This window comes from Vombatus ursinus, unplaced genomic scaffold (assembly GCF_900497805.2).
Source record: "Vombatus ursinus unplaced genomic scaffold, bare-nosed wombat genome assembly UNPS02014830.1, whole genome shotgun sequence".
NCBI lineage: Eukaryota > Metazoa > Chordata > Mammalia > Diprotodontia > Vombatidae > Vombatus > Vombatus ursinus.
The window spans coordinates 11,369,542-11,387,355 of NW_020954608.1; the positions used below are offsets into that span (position 1 = coordinate 11,369,542).

The window sequence follows — 17,814 nt, forward strand, 5'->3', positions numbered from 1 at the left end:
AGTCATTTAATCTTCAAAAAAAGATAAAAAAAACCCAAATGAATAGAAGGTTCGTTTTGGAGTCAGGAAGACCTAAGCTTGAATTCTGCCTCAAATACTAGCTGTGTGACCCTGGACAATTCGCTCAAGCAACTTCAATCTAGGTTTTCTCATCTGCCAAAGTAGCACTTGTATAACTACATGCAGCACACTTTGCAAACCATAAAGCTCTATATAAATGATAGGCATTACTATTATTAATTTTGAACTGACCTGATGGACTGTTCCATATATTCTATATGACAGTTTTTTTCATGTGTCTGTGCCTGACAAGCTCAATCAAGAAGCTGAAAAGACTAGGGGTGGGGGTGGGGGGGTAGAGGGGAGGGCCGGGGAGCCGGAGGGGGTTGGAAAGAAACCTAGAAAGCAAGAAAGGGAAAAAGAAAGGAAGTTGTATCACTGGGGCTGTGAGTCAGAGAAAATGGGTTTAAAATCGTTCACTTCCTTTTAAAAAAATCCCACCTCCTGCAAGAAGCCTTTCTCCGTTTTCCCTTAATACAGTGCCTTCCCATTGAGATTGCTTCCAATTTACTCTATACTGGGTATACCGGTCCCCAGGCTATTAGCAGCTTTGAGTTACGCTAAGACTTTTAGTCTAGTATATAAATATATTTGTTTCTACATAATTTTTCGCTCTCAGTCTCCCCCATTAGACTGTGAACGCCTTGAGGGCAGGGCGCTTTGTTTTTATTATTTTGGGGGGGGTAGTCTTTCTTTGTATCCCCCAGGTGCTTAATAAATGCTTGTTGACTTGCCTCGAAAGCAAGTCAAAGCTCTGTCGCTCAGTAACCTGTGTCCTTGGGCAAACCGGATGACAGCTGTGAGATGAGAAGGTCCCCAGTGACCTCTAAGGTCAGTTTAGAGCAGCTCAGACGCCCAACTAGAATTCTCCGGCTGCCGAGGGGGCAGCAAGTCCCCCGGGAAGGGCTCTGGTATAGACAAGGCGCTGGGCTGAGCTCCAGCAAACATGGGAGTAAAGCAGCCCGTGCCTCCTCACTGGGCGTTGTAGCCCAGCGAACTAGACAGATTTCACAACCTGTATCAGCCAAGGCAGTGAATACCAGAAATTGTTGCTTAAGCTAACAACTGTAACTGATCCTCCTGTCACGCAGCCTCAAACCACAGCCTGCTGGAAGAGCTGGAGACGGCAGCTGAAAGCCGGGGTGATCAGGGAACACTGCAGCACGACCAGAGGCCACCCTCCTTCCCACGCAGGCGCACTTCTCTCCGGGTCCTGACCCAGGAGGGCCAGAGCAGCTCGGGTCTGCCACCCTCAGCTGCCTGATGGACACTAGGGATAAGGTAACAAACAAAACAAAACAAAACAAAGCAAAAGTCAAGATCATGGTGGCCAAGGTCGAGGTCATGGTAGCACCACTGAGATCCTGCTTTCTTTCGCTATGGGCCCGGGAGGTTGAGGGGAATGCACGTGCCCAGAAAAGGCGGGGAGGAAAATCGAGTGGGTGGGGTCAACAAGCAAAGAACAATCGGAATCTAGAATCTTTGCAGCTACTGCCTGGGCTCCTAGCAACGGCGTGCATCTAAACAGTTGACCATGGCTTTTGAGTTTCTTACCCGTAGGTTAGAACTGACCAGTCTCCGGGAGGAGGAAGCTCTAATGTATTTGGAAAAACATCGGGTCTTGGACTTGCTGGTCAACCTCACCAGCAGCCTCATCTTTTATCAACCAGGTAAAGCATTCCTACTTTGTGCCCCTCCTTTCTTGGACTAGATACCCTTCTCCATCCATTCCTTGTGCATGCCCTCACTCACTGCCCACTTCGTAAAGGGGCGCCTGGACCGTTATAACGGTAGATTGGTGGTGTCAGTCAACATTCATTATTAAGCGTTAACCAATTAATTATTAAGCGTTTATGCCAGGTACTGTGCTAAACGCTGGGGATACAAAGGCAAAAAAAAAAAAATAGTCTGTGCTCTCAAAGAGTTCATATTTTAATGGTGGACACAACATGCAAATAACTAGGTACCTACGAGATATATACAGACTAGAAGGCAAGTGATCTCAGAGGGAAAGGCATTAGACTATCAGGAAAGGCCTCCTTCAGAGAAGCCAGGTAAACCCAGAAGTGAGGAAGTAGAGCATTCCAGGCCTCTGGGATATAGGCATAGAGATGAGAGAGGCAGTGTCATGTCCGAGAGACTGAAGGATGGTCAGTGTCCTTGAATCATAGAAAGCAGATCTCCTGGAGTGAAGTGCGAAAAGACTGGAAAGCAAAGGTGTGGTGGCTGGGATTCAGAGACCTAGGTTCTAGTCGTGGCTCTGCTTCCAGCTAGTTCCATGACTATGAGTTATTAACTCATTTCACTTCCCTGTGCATACTGCAAACTTCAGCCCTCATCTTTCTTGATCTCTTTTCAGCCTTTGACACTTTCTTCTCCTGGATACTCTCTCCTCTCTAGGTATTTGTGACACAGATTCTCTCTTCTATCTCCTACCTGTCTGATTGCCCCCTTTTCAGGTTCCTTTTTTGGATCTTCAAGTCATATTCACCAACAGTGGGTATCCTTTTAGATTCTATCCTGGGTCCTCATTTCTTCCCCCTCTTTCCTCCCTTGCTTGGTGATTGCATCGGGTCCCATAGGTTCAATTATAATCTCTATGCCCAGATTTATATATATACAGACTAACTGTTTTCTTGACCTCTAGTCTCAATCACCAACTGGTATTTGGACATTTTGAACTGGAGGCTCTGTAGACATCTTCTCTTTCCCCCTTCTCTTTCCCCCCTTCTCTTTCCCCCCTTCTCTTTCCACCAAAACTCTTCCACCTTCCTCCGTTCCTAACTTCCCTATTACCTTGCTTGTTGATCAGTACTTCTTCAGTCATATCCAATTCTTCATAACCTTATTTGGGGTTTTCTTGGCAAAGAACGATACTGGAGTAGTTTGCCATTTCCTTCTCCAGCTCATTTTACAGATGAGGAAACTGAGGCAAACAGGATTAAGTGACTTGCCCAGGGTCATCTAGCTATGAAGTGTCTGAGGCTGGATTTGAACTTAGGAGGATGAGTCTTCCTGATTCCAAGCCCAGTGCCCTATCTACTGCTCCACCTCCTAGTCACCAGCCTCACAACTTTGGTGTTATTCGAAACACAAAGTTAGAAGGGCAAAATAACATGGATGACGGAACCAGAATACAGCAAGTTTTTAATAGCCAGGAAATATGGAAATAAGATAAAATTTAATAGGGATAAATGTTTAATAGGGATAAAAATTTAATAGGGATAAATAGGGATAAAATGTTAATAGGGATAGGAAATATGGAAATGAGATAAAATTTAATAGGGATAAAAGTTCTGCAGTTGGGTGAAAAAAAAAATCAGTTTCATAGAGACACCAGATAGGATAGGCATGGATAGACACAATCCAGTGAAAAATTTATGTAGGTTTTAGTGGGCTGCAAGTTGAATAGGAATCAATGAGATGACAACCAGGGGGCTATATTGAAAGATGTATATACAAAACAAATAAGGCAACAATTTATTATGTTCTTCTCTGTCAAACAATGTCAAAGAACACTTTGTTCAGTTGTGCACAGTAACAGCAACACTGTGTGATGATCAACTTTGATAGAATTAGCTCTTCTCAGCAATACAAGGATCTAAGACAATTCCAAAAGACTCATGATGGAAAATATTATCCATATCCAGAGAAAGAACTGTGGAGTCTGAAAGCAGATCAGAGCATACTATTTTCACATTTTTTGTTTTGTTTTTTCTTTCTCTTGGTTTTTCCCTTTTGTTCTGATTGTTCTTTAACAGCATGACTAATGTGAAAATATGTTTAACATGATTGTACATGTATAGTCTATAGCAGATTGCTTGCCATCTTGGGGAGGGGGGAAGAGGGAGGGAGAAAAAAGTTTGGAACTCAAAATCTTATAAAAGTGAATGTTGAAAAAAAAAAGAACACATTGTTCAGTTCTGAGCAACTTTTAGTAAGTTTTAGGAAGAATATAAACAAGCTGGAATGCTTCAAGAAGGGGGCAACCAAGATCATAAGAGAACTGGAAAACATGCCATGTAACAGTGGTGTCAAACTCAAATAGAAACAGGGGCCATTTACCATACACAATGTATATGGTAAATACAAGGCCCCGAGGGTCTCATATTGATTTAGAAAACCACATAGTAATATTATCTATGTTTTATTGTACTTTTATTTATTTTGTTAAGTATTTTCCCAATTACATTTTAATCTGGTTTCAGCCACATTCAGGAGTATTAGTGGGCTGCATGTGACCTGTGGGAAACATGCTTGACACCTCTGTTATAAAGCTCAGTTTGGGGAAGTGTTTTTTTCCTGGAGATGAAAAGCATGGCAAACACCATGACAGAACCTCAGGTATTAGAGGCCTGCTTTTCGGAACAAAGATTAAATTTATTCCCATTGGTCCCCGGGGTAGAAATAGGAACGAGGATTGGCAGTTGCGGGAAGTTAGATTTAAGCTTGATATACAGAAAATCTTTCTAACAATGAGAGTTGACCACAAGTGCAGAGATATCTCAGGAAGTGCTAGTGGATTCCTGATTAATATAGTATTCAACGACCAGTCAGATGACTCACTTGGGACTGTGGTAATTGTGGTACTTGTTCAGGTTTAGGCTAAACCAGACATGCTTCTGAGGTCTATTCCAATGTTAGGTCCTGTGATTCTGGGAAGATTTCTTCTGTACAATTGAGACCTTACATCAGGCAATTATGGCTTAATGGAATAACGTGTCATGAAGTTTTTGGTAGACATTTTTTATATCATCTGTTTTAATAGTTATGTTTCTTGTCCTATTGTGACAAGAAAGAAAAGAAGACATACCTAAACATTTTGCCATATGTTTCTTCTGTAAACCACCAGTTTTTGCTCTTGACTTAGCCTTGTTTCATATTTCACTGAAAAAATTGAGGCCATTTGCCAAAAGCTCCCTCTTCTCTCAAGTTATTTCACTTGGCAACTTAAACCACTCTTAGGGACTTAATTATTATCTGTATGCAGATGATTTTCAAATATATTTATCCAGCTCTAACATCTCTTCTGAGCTCCAGCTTCACATCAGCAAGTGTCTATTAAGCATCTCAAACTGGAAGTCACTTAAATTTAAACATCTAAAACTGAGCTTTTATCTTTCCCCAAAACCTTTCTAATTTCCCTAACTTTGAAGGCACTGCCATCACCTCTGTTATCCAGGTTTGCAAAATAGATGTCATCCCTGACTCCTCATTCTCCCTCATGCCCCATTATCCAGTCTCTTGCCAAGTCCTGTAAATTCTACTAAATTTTGCTTTCACAGTATCTCTCATCTGCCACACCTCTTCTGAGACTGCCACCACCCTGGTCCAGGCCTTGAATCACTTCATGCCTGGATTACTGAAGCATCCTTTTGGTTTATCTCCCTGTCTCTCAAGTTTCTTCCCACTCTAGGTCATCATCCATTCACTTGTCAAATATATCTTCCGGGGCAGCTAGGTGGTGCACTGGATAGAGCACTGGCTACAGAGTCAGGAGGGCCTGAGTCCAAATCCAGCCGCAGACACATAATATTTCCTAGCTGTGTGTTTCTGGGCAAGTCACTTAACCTCAATCGCCTCACCAAAAAACAAAACAAAACAAAACAAATTATGTATGTATGTATGTGTATATATATATATATATATATATATATATATATATATGTACACACACACACATACACACATATGTATCTTCCTTAAGTACAAGTCTGACCATGTCACAGTATTCCCTCCCCCTGAATTAAATAAACTCCAGTGGTTCTTTGTTACCTCCAGGATCAAATATGAAATCTTCTTTTTGGCTTTTAAATCCCTACACAATCTGGCCCCTTCCTACCTTTCCACTCTTCTCATACCTTTCTCCTGTCCAAATAGTCTGCAATCTAGTGACTCTGGCATCCTTGCTGTTCTTCCCATCTTGGTGCATTTTCACTGACTGTCCCTAATGCCTGGAATTTTCTCCTTCATCATAGCTACCTCTTAAATTTTTTCCCAGCTTCCTTCAAGTCTCAACTAAAATCCTATCTTCTCCAAGAAACCTTTCCTGGTTCCCTTTAATGCTAGTTCCTTCTTTCTGACATTATCTCCTATTTATGCTTTATACATCTTGTTTATGCATAGTGGTTTGCATGCTGTCTTCCCCATTACAATGTGAGCTCCTTGAAGGCTGTTTTTTCTTTTTTTTTTTTTTTATCACTAGTTCTTAGCACATTGCTTGCTAGCAGGCTCTTAATAAATAATTCTTGTTGTTGACTCTTGGGAGCCTGGGAAGGAGGAGAAATACCCCTTCCCCCTAACTCTGGTCTGAAAGTACAAGGGAGAGAGAATACAGGAAAAGGAAGAGGTCCAGCCAGTTCACAGCTCAGTGTTACAGTGAAGAGGATAAAGGGCAAGTCCTTCAATAAGAATCTGTTGTTCCTCTCCATCTCCATCCTCTTCATCTTGGAAGCATTTCCAATCATTGGGGACCAGTCAGAGATCAGAGTTTCCTCCTCGTGTGTGTGTGTGTGTGTGTGTGTGTGTGTGTGTGTGTGTGTGTGTGTACACGTCCTTGGAAGGTGCCCTTCAGACAAATGTTCAAACTCTAGAGTCTCATTAAGTTGATTTGGGAACTCATCAAATTAATGAGGGGCTCCCCTGATCATTCCCTTTACACATAAAGTGAGGAGATCAAACCAGATTATCTTTAAGGTCATTTCCAGCTTTAACATTTAATGACTCAAATTTATACCAACAATTCTGCTTTGAAAATAAATGGAAAATTCTTTAAGTTGAAACGATTAAAAAGATTTTCTTTAAACATTTAATCTGCAAAAAATGGAAATTTTATATATATTCTGATAAAAAGCATCACCTTCAGGTTTCTCTCTTTTCCATTTTAATATATAAACTTATTTTATATTGTAGTCAATATATGTAATGTACTAATTCTAAAAAGGCTTTTATTTTTTCATTTTATCTGTTTCATATTTAGCTTAACATCTTTTCAACTTCTACCTTTTGATTTCTACTTATGTAAATGCTTCATAAAACACTTTTTTTTGGCTTTCATAAGTTTTATTACTTGGTAAACACCAATAAAACATTCAAATATGCAATCAAAGAATTTTACAAGTTTCATGAAACCATAAACTTCCATTAGTTTGTCTAAAAGTTTTTAATCCATGCATTAACTTTAACAAAACATTTTTGAATCCTCTTTTAAACAATTTCTTCTATTTATTTTTCAAGATTTTGTTGTTTTAGTATTATTGTTTACATAGTTGTGGTCAATGTGTATATATTTGGTCCTTCCTTCAATCTGACTCACCTTAAAACATGCCCTAACTTATTTGTATTCATTTTTTCCTGTTTAAAATGTTTTTCTTTTTCTCTAGTCCTGTGATTTCACCTACATATTTAAACTCCTCAAATTGGGAGTTCTGTTCAGTTGTTTGTTCTTTGTTCCCGAAGAGAACCATGATCTCAGAGAGGTGATGCCATGATGTGGAAGTGAATTAGATTGAAGTGAGATGGGACGGTGCAAAGTCACCAGCCTCACTTTCTCCTCTGAAGCCATCTGGTCCCAGTGGCAACACATAGATCAGGATGACTGGGTCATTGTAATAGCTTCCTAATCAATTGGTCTCCCTGCCTTCAGTCCTTCTCTCCACACAGCTGCTCCCAATCAATCTTTCTAGGATAGATTCTCTGTCATTTTCTGTCTCTAGGACCTCCAGGTTCCACTGTATACTTCTCTGTTCAACATTTTAAAGCCTTTCATAACCCAGGCCCTAACCTCCTTTTCCACCTTTATTACACATTCCTCCTCTTCCCAGTGTTCTAGGTAAACTGTGCTCCTTACTATTCCTCAAGGCTCATGATATCTTTCCTGATCCTCCAAGTTTCTAATACCTACCACCATTGCATTGTATACATTTGATACCTACCACCATATGTGCATGTTGTCTACCCCAGAGACAATAAGCATCTTGAGGTCAGGGATTGTATTTTCTTTTGTCTTTGCATATAGTAGGCCCTAATAAATGTTTGTTGATTGGATGATTAATTATCCAGGGAGGGAGCTGAGGAAGGGCTCATTTTTGAGAGCAAGCAACTCAGTTTCCGAAACTTTCTGAATCTGTTTGGAAACTCCTTGTACCAACGCAACTCGATGCAGTCACTGTTACTTATATAGCCTTAGAGGGTTAGCTGGGACACGGAGAAGTTAAGTAGCTTGCCACAGTCACTCTAGCTGGGTGTGTCAGAGACAGGATTACCCAGGTCTTTCTGACCCTAAGTCCAACACTCCTTCCCCTTCACCACTTGTCAGACGTGAGCCCGTAACACTTGAAGCTGAACCAGATTAAAATATAATTGGGAAATACGTAACAAGATAGAAAATAGATAGCAAAATGGAATCTAGATAATGTTAATATGTGGTTTTCAAAGTCAATCCAGAGATCCCTATAGATGGTTTGGTGGCCCTGTTTCTATTTGAGTTTGATACCACTGAACTCTATCATGTTGCCTCTCCCGTTAGACACAGCACCCCACTGTGTGAACATTGCTTAGTGTTGCCCTGTGTGTGTTTCCCTAGAGGACTCCTATGCTGCAGACAGAGCCCTGATTGGCTTGGTTGGCCTCAAGCTTGGTTTTGGAGACATGGAAATAAGATGGCTTCAGATCTGGTTTATGGGGATTTGTGCTCCTGAACTTTTTTTACCCTAAAGATCCTTAGTTATTGAATGGGTATTGCTTGCCTCAGACAAACTGAGACCTGGGAAAGACCCTTATTTAAAAAGGCCAAAGTCACCCAGTATATCCTGGGCCATTGCCAGTCATCTTGATTCTTGTCTTGCCAGTGGACTCTGATGACTCTGGAGGACAGAGTGAGGTGGATGAATCCACTGCTAAACATGTATGTATGTGGGAGGTGGGGGTGGAGTGAGGGGAAAAGTGGCACAGTGCTTTAGGGCCAAGACCAACCTCTTTATCTTCCTTTTCCACCCCAGGCTTGACCTGGTCTCTTATTTCATAGTTTTAAAATTGTAAGGGCCTTAAGAGTCATGGAGCCCTACCCTCTCATTTTATAGACAAGAATCCAAAACAGGTTTTGCTTTGGACTTGATGAAGGTCACACAGTGAATTGGTGGCAGAGCCTCAACCAGACCCCAGGTTGTCTGGAATCCCAGGCAAAGGCTTTTTCCCAATGAAGCACTACCTCTCGAGATTTATGAACCTTGAAGTTGTTCCAGCTTGATTTAGTGGCCCCTGCAGCCCCGAGGGAGGCAGAGATGAAAACCCAAGGTGATCCAGGCCAGTCTGTTCTCCAGTTCAAGTAATTCTTCTTCCCCAGACCCAGATCTCCTCTAGATCCTGGAGAGGCCAAGGGTTTCCTTGGTACAAATATCACTATCCCTTTCTGGTCTGAAATGGCCACCCCCCCCCCCACCACTGCACAAAGAAAAACCACCTGGTGCCAGTGCAGCTGTCTCATGGCTGTCTGTGACCATTACTGTGAAATGGAGTTAAACGTTTATTAAACTCTGAACTTTCTGAGGTTGGGAACTCCAGCACATGGCTGGTTTGTACTGGCTGGTTTTCAAGGCCTCCAAATGCTTGTGAAAAGCTTGGGCCGGGGATTTTATTTGCCAGAGGCAGAACTGAACGGATCTAACGGTGAGGCACATAAACCCTGTATGATAGTTTCTTCCATGTTCCTGTGTTTAACATGGCACAAGATAATAGGCAAACGTTAAAAAGAAAGGAAAGGAGGGAAAGTAGATAAAATGGACGTGGATCAGAAGATAGGGGTTGAAATCAAAACTCTGCTACTTTGTAGCACGTGACCTTGGGCATGTAGCTTGACATCTGTAACATCTGGAGGTGCAGAGCTGATGACCTCTTAGGTTCCAGCTTTGCCTAGAACTCTAGAATTCTCAGACTTCCGGAACTGTAAGCTCGTATGGACCTGATCCTGGACGCCGCAGAGCGCACTCGGGAGCTACAAGGAAATTAATGAATAAAGCAGCCTTAGCCTTACTGCCCGGCAGCGACAAGGCTGCTTCACATACTAGGCAAGTAATGCCATAAGTTTTGCTTGTGCTAACCAATTGTAAATAGTGTCGCTTTGGGAGATCTCAGACCATCTCACCCCCAGTTTGCAGCAAGACTTTGGGACTGCTGTGAAAATCTCAGATAAAAGGAGGAAAAAAAAAAAAGGTCCAGCACTCAGGCCTGACCTTTAGGCTGCAGCCAAAGCGTCATCCTCTTCCACTGTTTTAATAGCGGATCCTGGGCGTGGCTTCACTGGAGAGTGAAAACAGTGGGCCGGGTGGGGGGACAGCCTAGTGTCTCTTAGCAACAGCTAAGTTGCAGATCTTTTGGCTATGGCGGACCGGCTTTACATTAGCCCGGAGGAGAAGGCCCAGCATTATTTGAAAAAACATCATATCATGGAGCTGCTGAACTACCTCACTTTTCAGCTGCTCTATCATCGACCCGGTAAGGGTTCCTCCTGCCCGTTGCCTTTGTGCTCTGCTTTCCTTGATGCGACGCTGGTCAAAGATCTTGACTTTCCCCTAGCAGCTTTCTACTTCCATTCCCGTGCAGGGACCCCTCCACACACATGCATCCCTACACCGCCCCCTACAAAACACTCCACTCTCTCGTCTCTTCCTTCAGACAATTAATAGCAGCAGGTAGGGTCAATGTGGTGAAGTGTCTGGGAGCCAGGAGACCTGACTTTAGTCCTGGTTTTCTTCCTGTCAGCAATGCAGTGTGACCTTAAGAGGTCACACTGCCATCCCCGACCAGCTTGCAGACTCCTGGTGAGCAAAAACTGTGTTTTCCAGCTTTGTATGTAATACATTTTCTTTTTTTTTAAATTTTTAATTAATTTATTTTGAATTATCAGCAATCATTTCCATAGACTTTTGAGTTTTACATTTTTCTCCCCTTCCCTCCCCACCTCCCTCCCGAAGACGGCGCGCAATCTGATATAGGCTATACATATATTAATACCTTTTCTTTAATTTTATACTTCTTCCTTTCATTCTTCTCCGTTCTACTGCACTCAGAGTAATCTGTCGTCCCTCTTCCTTCAACCCCCAAAAGGGGTGGTAAGGGTGGTGAGCATAGCCTACTCCTCGTTGCCCCTCTAAGACTCACTCTGCCACCATTTAGCAACTTCTCTTCCTTTGAGGTTTATTCTGTCCGGGCATATTACCTGATTACCCTCTTTTCTGAAGGAGTTTATTACCTGTCTCATAGGACTCCTAACCCCACCCCTTTAATTGGGGAACAACAAAGTTGATGTTTACTCACTCAACTCACAATTCCTCAGTCTGTTTATATCCCATCTCTTCTATTTGCTACCTACAAACATACCTAGGTCTTCTCAGTCATAAAAACAAAAACAAACACAATCCCCCCCCCCCCCCCACCCCCTACCAACAAGCCTATCATGCCATCGGAGCTCATCCCTTTCAGAGCCAAACTAGGGGGAAAGGGGTTGAGGGAAAGAACTTCCCACTCTCTTTGCTTTCAAAGTTTTCTGTTCAAAGTTCTCTCACGCCTCAACCCTTATGAGCTGGCTTCTAACCTCATCACTCAGCTGATAACTGCTGTTTTCAAAGTTACCATTCAGCTCTTAATTGCCAAATCCTATAGCCTTTTCTCAGTTCTTATGCTTCTAGCGTATCCACGTTACAAATAATGCTTGCTTGTGATTTTAGACAGATGAAGCTTATCATTTTCAGGAAAAATCCATTTATACCTGTACTTTCAAGTGTTTTTAATAGGAATGAGTGTTGTATTTTGTCAAAAGCTTTTTCTGCATGTATTGATATAATCATATGATTTTTGTTACTTTTGTTACTGATATAATCAATTATGTTAGTAGTTTTCCTTATGCTAAATCATCCCAACATTCCTCGAATAAATCCCACTTGGTTACAGTGTGTAATCTTTATGATAGTAATCTCCTATCTAGTCTTTTATTTAGGGTTTTTACATCTAGATTCATTAGTGAAACTGGTCTAGAATTTTCTTTTTCTGTTTTTGCTCTTCCTGGCTTACGTACCAGCACCATATTTGTTTCATAAAAGGAGTTTGGTAGGACTCCTTTGCCTATTATTTCAAAAAGTTTATTTAATATTGGAATTAGTCGATCTCTAAATGTTTGGTAGAATTAATTTATAAATCCTTCTGGTCCTGATATTTTTTTTTTCTTAGGAAGCTCATTTGTGGCCTGTTTAATTTCATTTTCTAAAATAGGATTATTTAGATACTCTATCTTCTCTTCTGTTAATTTAGGCAGTTTATATTTTTGTAAATAGTCGCCTATGTCACTTAAATTGTTAAACTTATTGGCATATAATTGACAAAATAACTCCTAATAATTGCTTTGATTTCATCTTCATTAGTGCTATATTCACCCTTTCACTTTTTATACTAATGGTTCAATTTTCTTCTCTTTTTAAAAATTATATTAACCAGTCAATTTTATTTTTTCCATAAAACCAACTCCTAATTTTATTTATTAATTCAATAGTTTTCTAGGGGCAGCTAGGTGGCATAGTGGATAGAGCACTGGCCTTGGATTCAGGAGGACCTGAGTTCAAATGTGGCCTCAGACACATAAAAACACTTACTAGCTACGTGACCCTGGGCAAGTCACTTAACCCTATTGCCTAACCAAAAAAAAAAAAAAAATTCAATAGTTTTCTTACACTCAGTTTTATTAATTTCACCTTTAATTTTTAGGATTTCCAATTTGGTGTTTAATTGGGGGTTTTTAATTTGTCCTTTTCCTAGTTTTTTTTTTAATATCATATCCAATTCATTGATCTGCCCATCATTTCTTTTGGTGCTATTTTAAATTAATTTTGCTTCAGTGATCAAAATTAAAAAATAAAAATAAAAACAAAACAAAAAAAAATTTTCTCTCCCTCCCCCTACTGTTGGGAAAAAACAAAAACAAACAAACAAAAAAAACAAAAACCCTTGCAACAAACATACATAGTCAAGCAAAACAAATCTCCACATTGGCCAGTGAAAATTGTCTTATTCTGCTCCCTAAATCCACCTCCTCTGAGGAAGTTGGGTAGCATTTGTTTCAACATTGGTTCTCAGGAATCATGGCTGGTCCTTGCATCGATCAGAGTTCTTTAGGCTTTCCAGTGTTGTTATAATATAAATTGTTCTCCTTATTCTGCTCACTTTGCATCAGTTCATACTAGTCTTCCTAGGTTTCACTGAAACCATCTTTTTCATCATTTCTTATGGCACATATAGTATTCTATTGCACCCACGTACCATAACTCATCCAACCCTTCCCCAATTGGACAGCCCCTTTCTTTTCAGTTTACTACTGCAAAAAGAGCTGCTAGAAGATCTTAAGATTTCTTAATAACATATACTTGGTTTCTTAATTTCATTTAATCATAGTTTGCTGAATTTTTTCTTCCTTAATTCCTTCAGATTGTTCATAATCCATTTAATTGTACTTTGAAAACATTCTAGTTTGGATTTTCCCCTCTAGTGTTTCTATTGATACTTAAGCATATTTTCCTTCAGGTATGTTAATCTTTTGCTTCTTTAAATGCATAAAAATTTTTTTATTGATTTCCTTGTTTTTATCTAAATGCAACTTTCTTTTGAGAGTTCCTTTTTTGGCAAATCTGTTGCTGACCTTTTTTTAAGGGGCATAGTGACCTTAGGCTCTCTTACTATCTCTTATATCCCCGTTTCCCTTAGTCCCCATTTCTATCTTAAGTGCCGTCAGTAAAAGGCAATCCAACATAGAGAACTATTGTATGTTGTAGGTTGTTGTCATCTCCAGTAGTATTTGCTTTCTTGAAATGGTCAGGAAGGTGTATGCATGTGTGATTGTGTGTTTTACCCTAACCATCTACTCTCAGACTACTGAAGATGGCTTCCCATAGAGATGGCTCCAGGGTTTGCCAGCTATTTGTAAAAAGTGACATTTAGGGGTAAGCCAAATAAAACCGATATGAATGAGCCTCCAGGATCAATCCTTATTTCCTGTACCAACCTTCATTTCTCCTATCTTCTTTGGCTCTTACTTCCCTTATCCTTTCAGCAGTGTTCCAGAAAGTGTGTTATGTGATTTTTTTACTTCATGTAATAAGATAATCCATATAGGCACATTTTTTGCTTTTGCTGGAAATTAAATTTTAAAATTTAGAGTTAAGAATTCTGAGATTCTATTTTTTAGCTAAATTATCTTTTAATGTTTGTGTGTTTTGAGAATATTTTGTTTGGAATAACTGTGGTTTTGATTTTATGGTGTCTTAATGAAAATACAAACTATTCTATTACAGAAAAACCAAGAGATTTTTTGCTCAATATGTTAGCAAGAATTAAGATTGCGAAAATAACTGCTGTAGACTTTCCTTGTCTCATGGATGACTCTAACTTAGTTTCTATGTTTGAAATAATGGACCCTACAAATCAAGGTTTTATAACTCCTGTTCAGTACAGAGAAGGTTAGTAACTTTTATTCTATTCTAACTGTATATAGTTCATAGTCATTCCAAACTCACTTTAAATAATTTACATTTTATGAATTTCTTTTCTGGTTTTCACATATATAGCCCTAAAGAACCTTGGTCTGCTGGATCCAGATGAAGTAATAGATGAAGATAAAGAAGTTATCACTAGGGATGATTTCAGGGATGATGTGTAAGTTTATTTAATTTAAAATGAAAATATTAAGTAGTCTTCAAGTAGAATGATTATTGCTTAGAGAAGGTCCCTCAACTTTTTGTGAGAAAGTACTGCTTTTCATTCTGAGAAACCTTTGGTTTACCTGGGAGGTAATGACAATAGTTTTGACATTAAGGGGCCTGAGTAGAAGTGTTTAGTAGACAGTAAAGTCAAGGGTGACAGGCCACCCCACGCGCCCTTCTCAGTTGGCAGTCCTCTAAAAGTGATCTTGGCAGAAATTTGCCGTGGTCCCCTAGGTGAGCCTATTAGTAGCTTCTGATCTGTGATGGCTGAAAGAATTTAGAAGTGCTTTTGTATTTTGGGGTGTGTTTTATAAGTGTTAAAATGGTTTTCTTTTTCCTTTAAACTAGAATAGCAAGAATAAACACATCACAATCAATGTGTTTATATATGTAATTAAGTAAAAATACTAGTATTACATCTACATTATTTATATATAAATAATGGGTACTTAATACTAATTTTTTCAGTATAATTTCATTATTATGTATACTTCTCCTACCAGTTTATATCCCAACTATTCAACAGATTATTTCATAAGTAGTTGTGACCAAAGAAATCAATGGCCTAGTGACTGGTTTGCTGGTACAAGACCTTCCAAACTTAGTTGGGTGGGTCCTTAATAACCACACTCAGAACCTTTCCATGTTGGTGTGTGAACTACCAAAACTTATACCTTGCTGACACATTCTTCAAAAAACCAGGGTCACCTGGTATGGCACTTAGGGTGCCACAGAGAGGCACCGCAGTAGAACTTCAGTTGAGATTAAATATTTAACTTAAATAATTGATAATGTAAGTCCCTCGAGGGCAGGAACTGTTATATTTTTGTGTTTCCATCTTTTGCACCTAGTAGGATAGCTGATGCTTATTTGACTCAAATTGACAAGTTGACACTTATTTGAATCAAACTTATTGAATCTAATTGATACTAAGAAAAATATTAACTGAATGCTGTCACAGCCCAAAGTTACGAAAAAAAAATCACATTTTCTCAGACAGACATACCATTTCAAAGATGTCTTGCCCAAGAGAAAATTTTGGTCCCTATTACAATACTTGTGCAATATTACAATTGCAAAATTACAATTACTTGTGCAATAGTTATTCCACCTAAGATCAAAAGAACATCCAGTGCATGCCATAGGATGAAATCTTGTCTTGGGGTGCCAGCTATAGAGGCATTTCCACATTGGATAGAGCACTGGACTTGGTGTCAGGAAGGACCCGAGTTGAAATCTGACCTCAGACACTTAGGAGCTGTGTGACATTGGACAAGTAAATTAACTTGTCTCAGTTTTCTCAACAATGTCCAAGGTTGCTGTAAGAATCAAATGAGATCATTGTATTTACTATATGCCAGTGTCTGGCACATAATAAGCACTATCTACATATTAATTATTAATGTTATTGATACTCATGACCATGGTGAGCACAATGTCCATTCTTTGGTATGCAGTTCTGATGTCTTTGACACGGACATTGGTATTGCTGTGTACCCACTTGTGTTCTCCTATGTGTTCTTAAGTGTTTAATGGGTTGGAGAAAGAGATGGCCTGGGTGACGTGTATGGCTAATCAAAGACATTAAGAATATCAGACAACAAACTTAAGAGATTCCTTGATCCGGAGCCCCTTCTAATATTTTAGTAGTTTGTAAAAAAAGAATCCACCTGTATCAATGAATTACAGATTCACTTTATCGGATTTGTTCACACACGGCAACTAGTCACGGAGCCTGTTCTTGAAGCCTGCCCAACTTGTGGGAACAACCCAAGTTACAAAGCTTGGCCACCTCCTAACAATGAGGAGACAGAAGCAGGGCTTTAGTGGAGGATTACCAGCCCTCTCCGTTTACTCTGTTCCTGTTCCTACATTGCAAGACATCACATTCACTCCCAGAAATGGAAAGTCCAGGAGGTGTGTGCCTAGTTCCCTGGTGCTGGATGTCCTTCCTTCCGGTGGTTCCCGGTTCTGTAGTCTAGGTCACAGTACAGCCCATAGCCAGGCAAGAACTGAAAAGGCATTCGAAATTCTCTCCCCGTATTCAGCTTCAGATCCCAGGAAAGGCCAGTTACAATCCCCACCTTTATTCCAGCCCCCAACAAAAAGGCCAGGCATGTAAAGAGCAAGTTTTAAGGATGACTCTAGTTTGTCTTGATCTGCTTCAGTTAGAACATAAATTCATCCCCTGCTAGCAGAACACAAAGAAATTGATTAGGGTAATGAGGGTAACTGGACAGCTTCCCGGCTCTTCCTAAATTTGGCCTTAAAAATGTGGTTTCATCCTCTTATTGGAAACATGAATAATTTAAAAATCAAACACAATTATATTCACATAAGCATAAATATGCATCATAATGAGACAGATGTGGGATTTGAGTTATTTGTGGTTTTGGATGGTCCATACACTCTCTTAAATAGTACAAAAAATGACTGGTTAATTTACATTTTATTTAGGCCTTTTCTCTCCTTAATTGCCATCAGCATTATATTCGTGTGATTAAATAGAATTTTTTTTTTGTTCCCTTTAGGAATAAGAGGACCTTGAAGATGTGGTCAGCTTTTTAATGCCCTGGATCTAGGACAAAATAAATGGTTCCTAAAGTTTATGGTTATCTAGTTCAGATGCTAACCACATTTCTCTCTAAAGATTAGTGTTTTCCCTATAATATGTTAAATTAAATGAATTAAACATGTTACATTAAATGACTTAAATTGTTACAGTAAAAATTTTATTTCTGTATCGGATTTCGTCTTTAACCTAGACCTCAGATAAGGGGATAGGAAGGATGACAAGGGAATCCTCTCTCCATCACCTAATGTAATTCTTTTGGGGAAACGTTTACTTTATTGCTGTACTATTTTTGTTTTGGGGCAAATACTTGTATCTTTCTATTCCTGATTTACTTCGGGCCCTGCTGCAATGTGGAAGATGAGCAAAGTCTAAGACTCTACAGATAAGCACATGCATTTACATTAAGATACAGCCAGGCTATTAAGAATCTACTCCATA

At 39.7% G+C, this 17,814-nt stretch overlaps 1 protein-coding gene across 4 annotated transcripts; it reads left to right on the top strand.

Moving 5' to 3' along the window:
- Window positions 1-1,192: 1,192 nt before the first annotated feature.
- EFCAB10 (EF-hand calcium binding domain 10) lies at window positions 1,193-17,802 on the top strand. Of its 4 annotated transcripts, none has more exons than XM_027838722.1 (5): window positions 1,193-1,341; window positions 1,607-1,730; window positions 14,394-14,558; window positions 14,667-14,754; window positions 17,333-17,799. In XM_027838722.1, exons 1-5 carry the CDS (start codon window positions 1,324-1,326, stop codon window positions 17,367-17,369), a joined length of 432 nt encoding a protein of 143 aa, XP_027694523.1. In that variant the 5' UTR covers window positions 1,193-1,323; the 3' UTR covers window positions 17,370-17,799. The 4 variants fall into 4 exon arrangements, with proteins under 4 accessions (XP_027694523.1, XP_027694526.1, XP_027694524.1 ...); XM_027838725.1 differs by having other exon boundaries at window positions 1,621-1,730; window positions 17,333-17,798; XM_027838723.1 differs by lacking the exon at window positions 1,193-1,341 and having other exon boundaries at window positions 1,572-1,730.
- Window positions 17,803-17,814: the final 12 nt, after the last annotated feature.

Coding starts and splice junctions, on each gene's coding strand:
- EFCAB10 (XM_027838722.1), top strand. Junction 1,731..14,393: donor CCTCATCTTTTATCAACCAG/GTAAAGCATTCC, acceptor ATTCTATTACAG/AAAAACCAAGAGATTTTTTG. Junction 14,755..17,332: donor GATGATTTCAGGGATGATGT/GTAAGTTTATTT, acceptor TGTTCCCTTTAG/GAATAAGAGGACCTTGAAGA.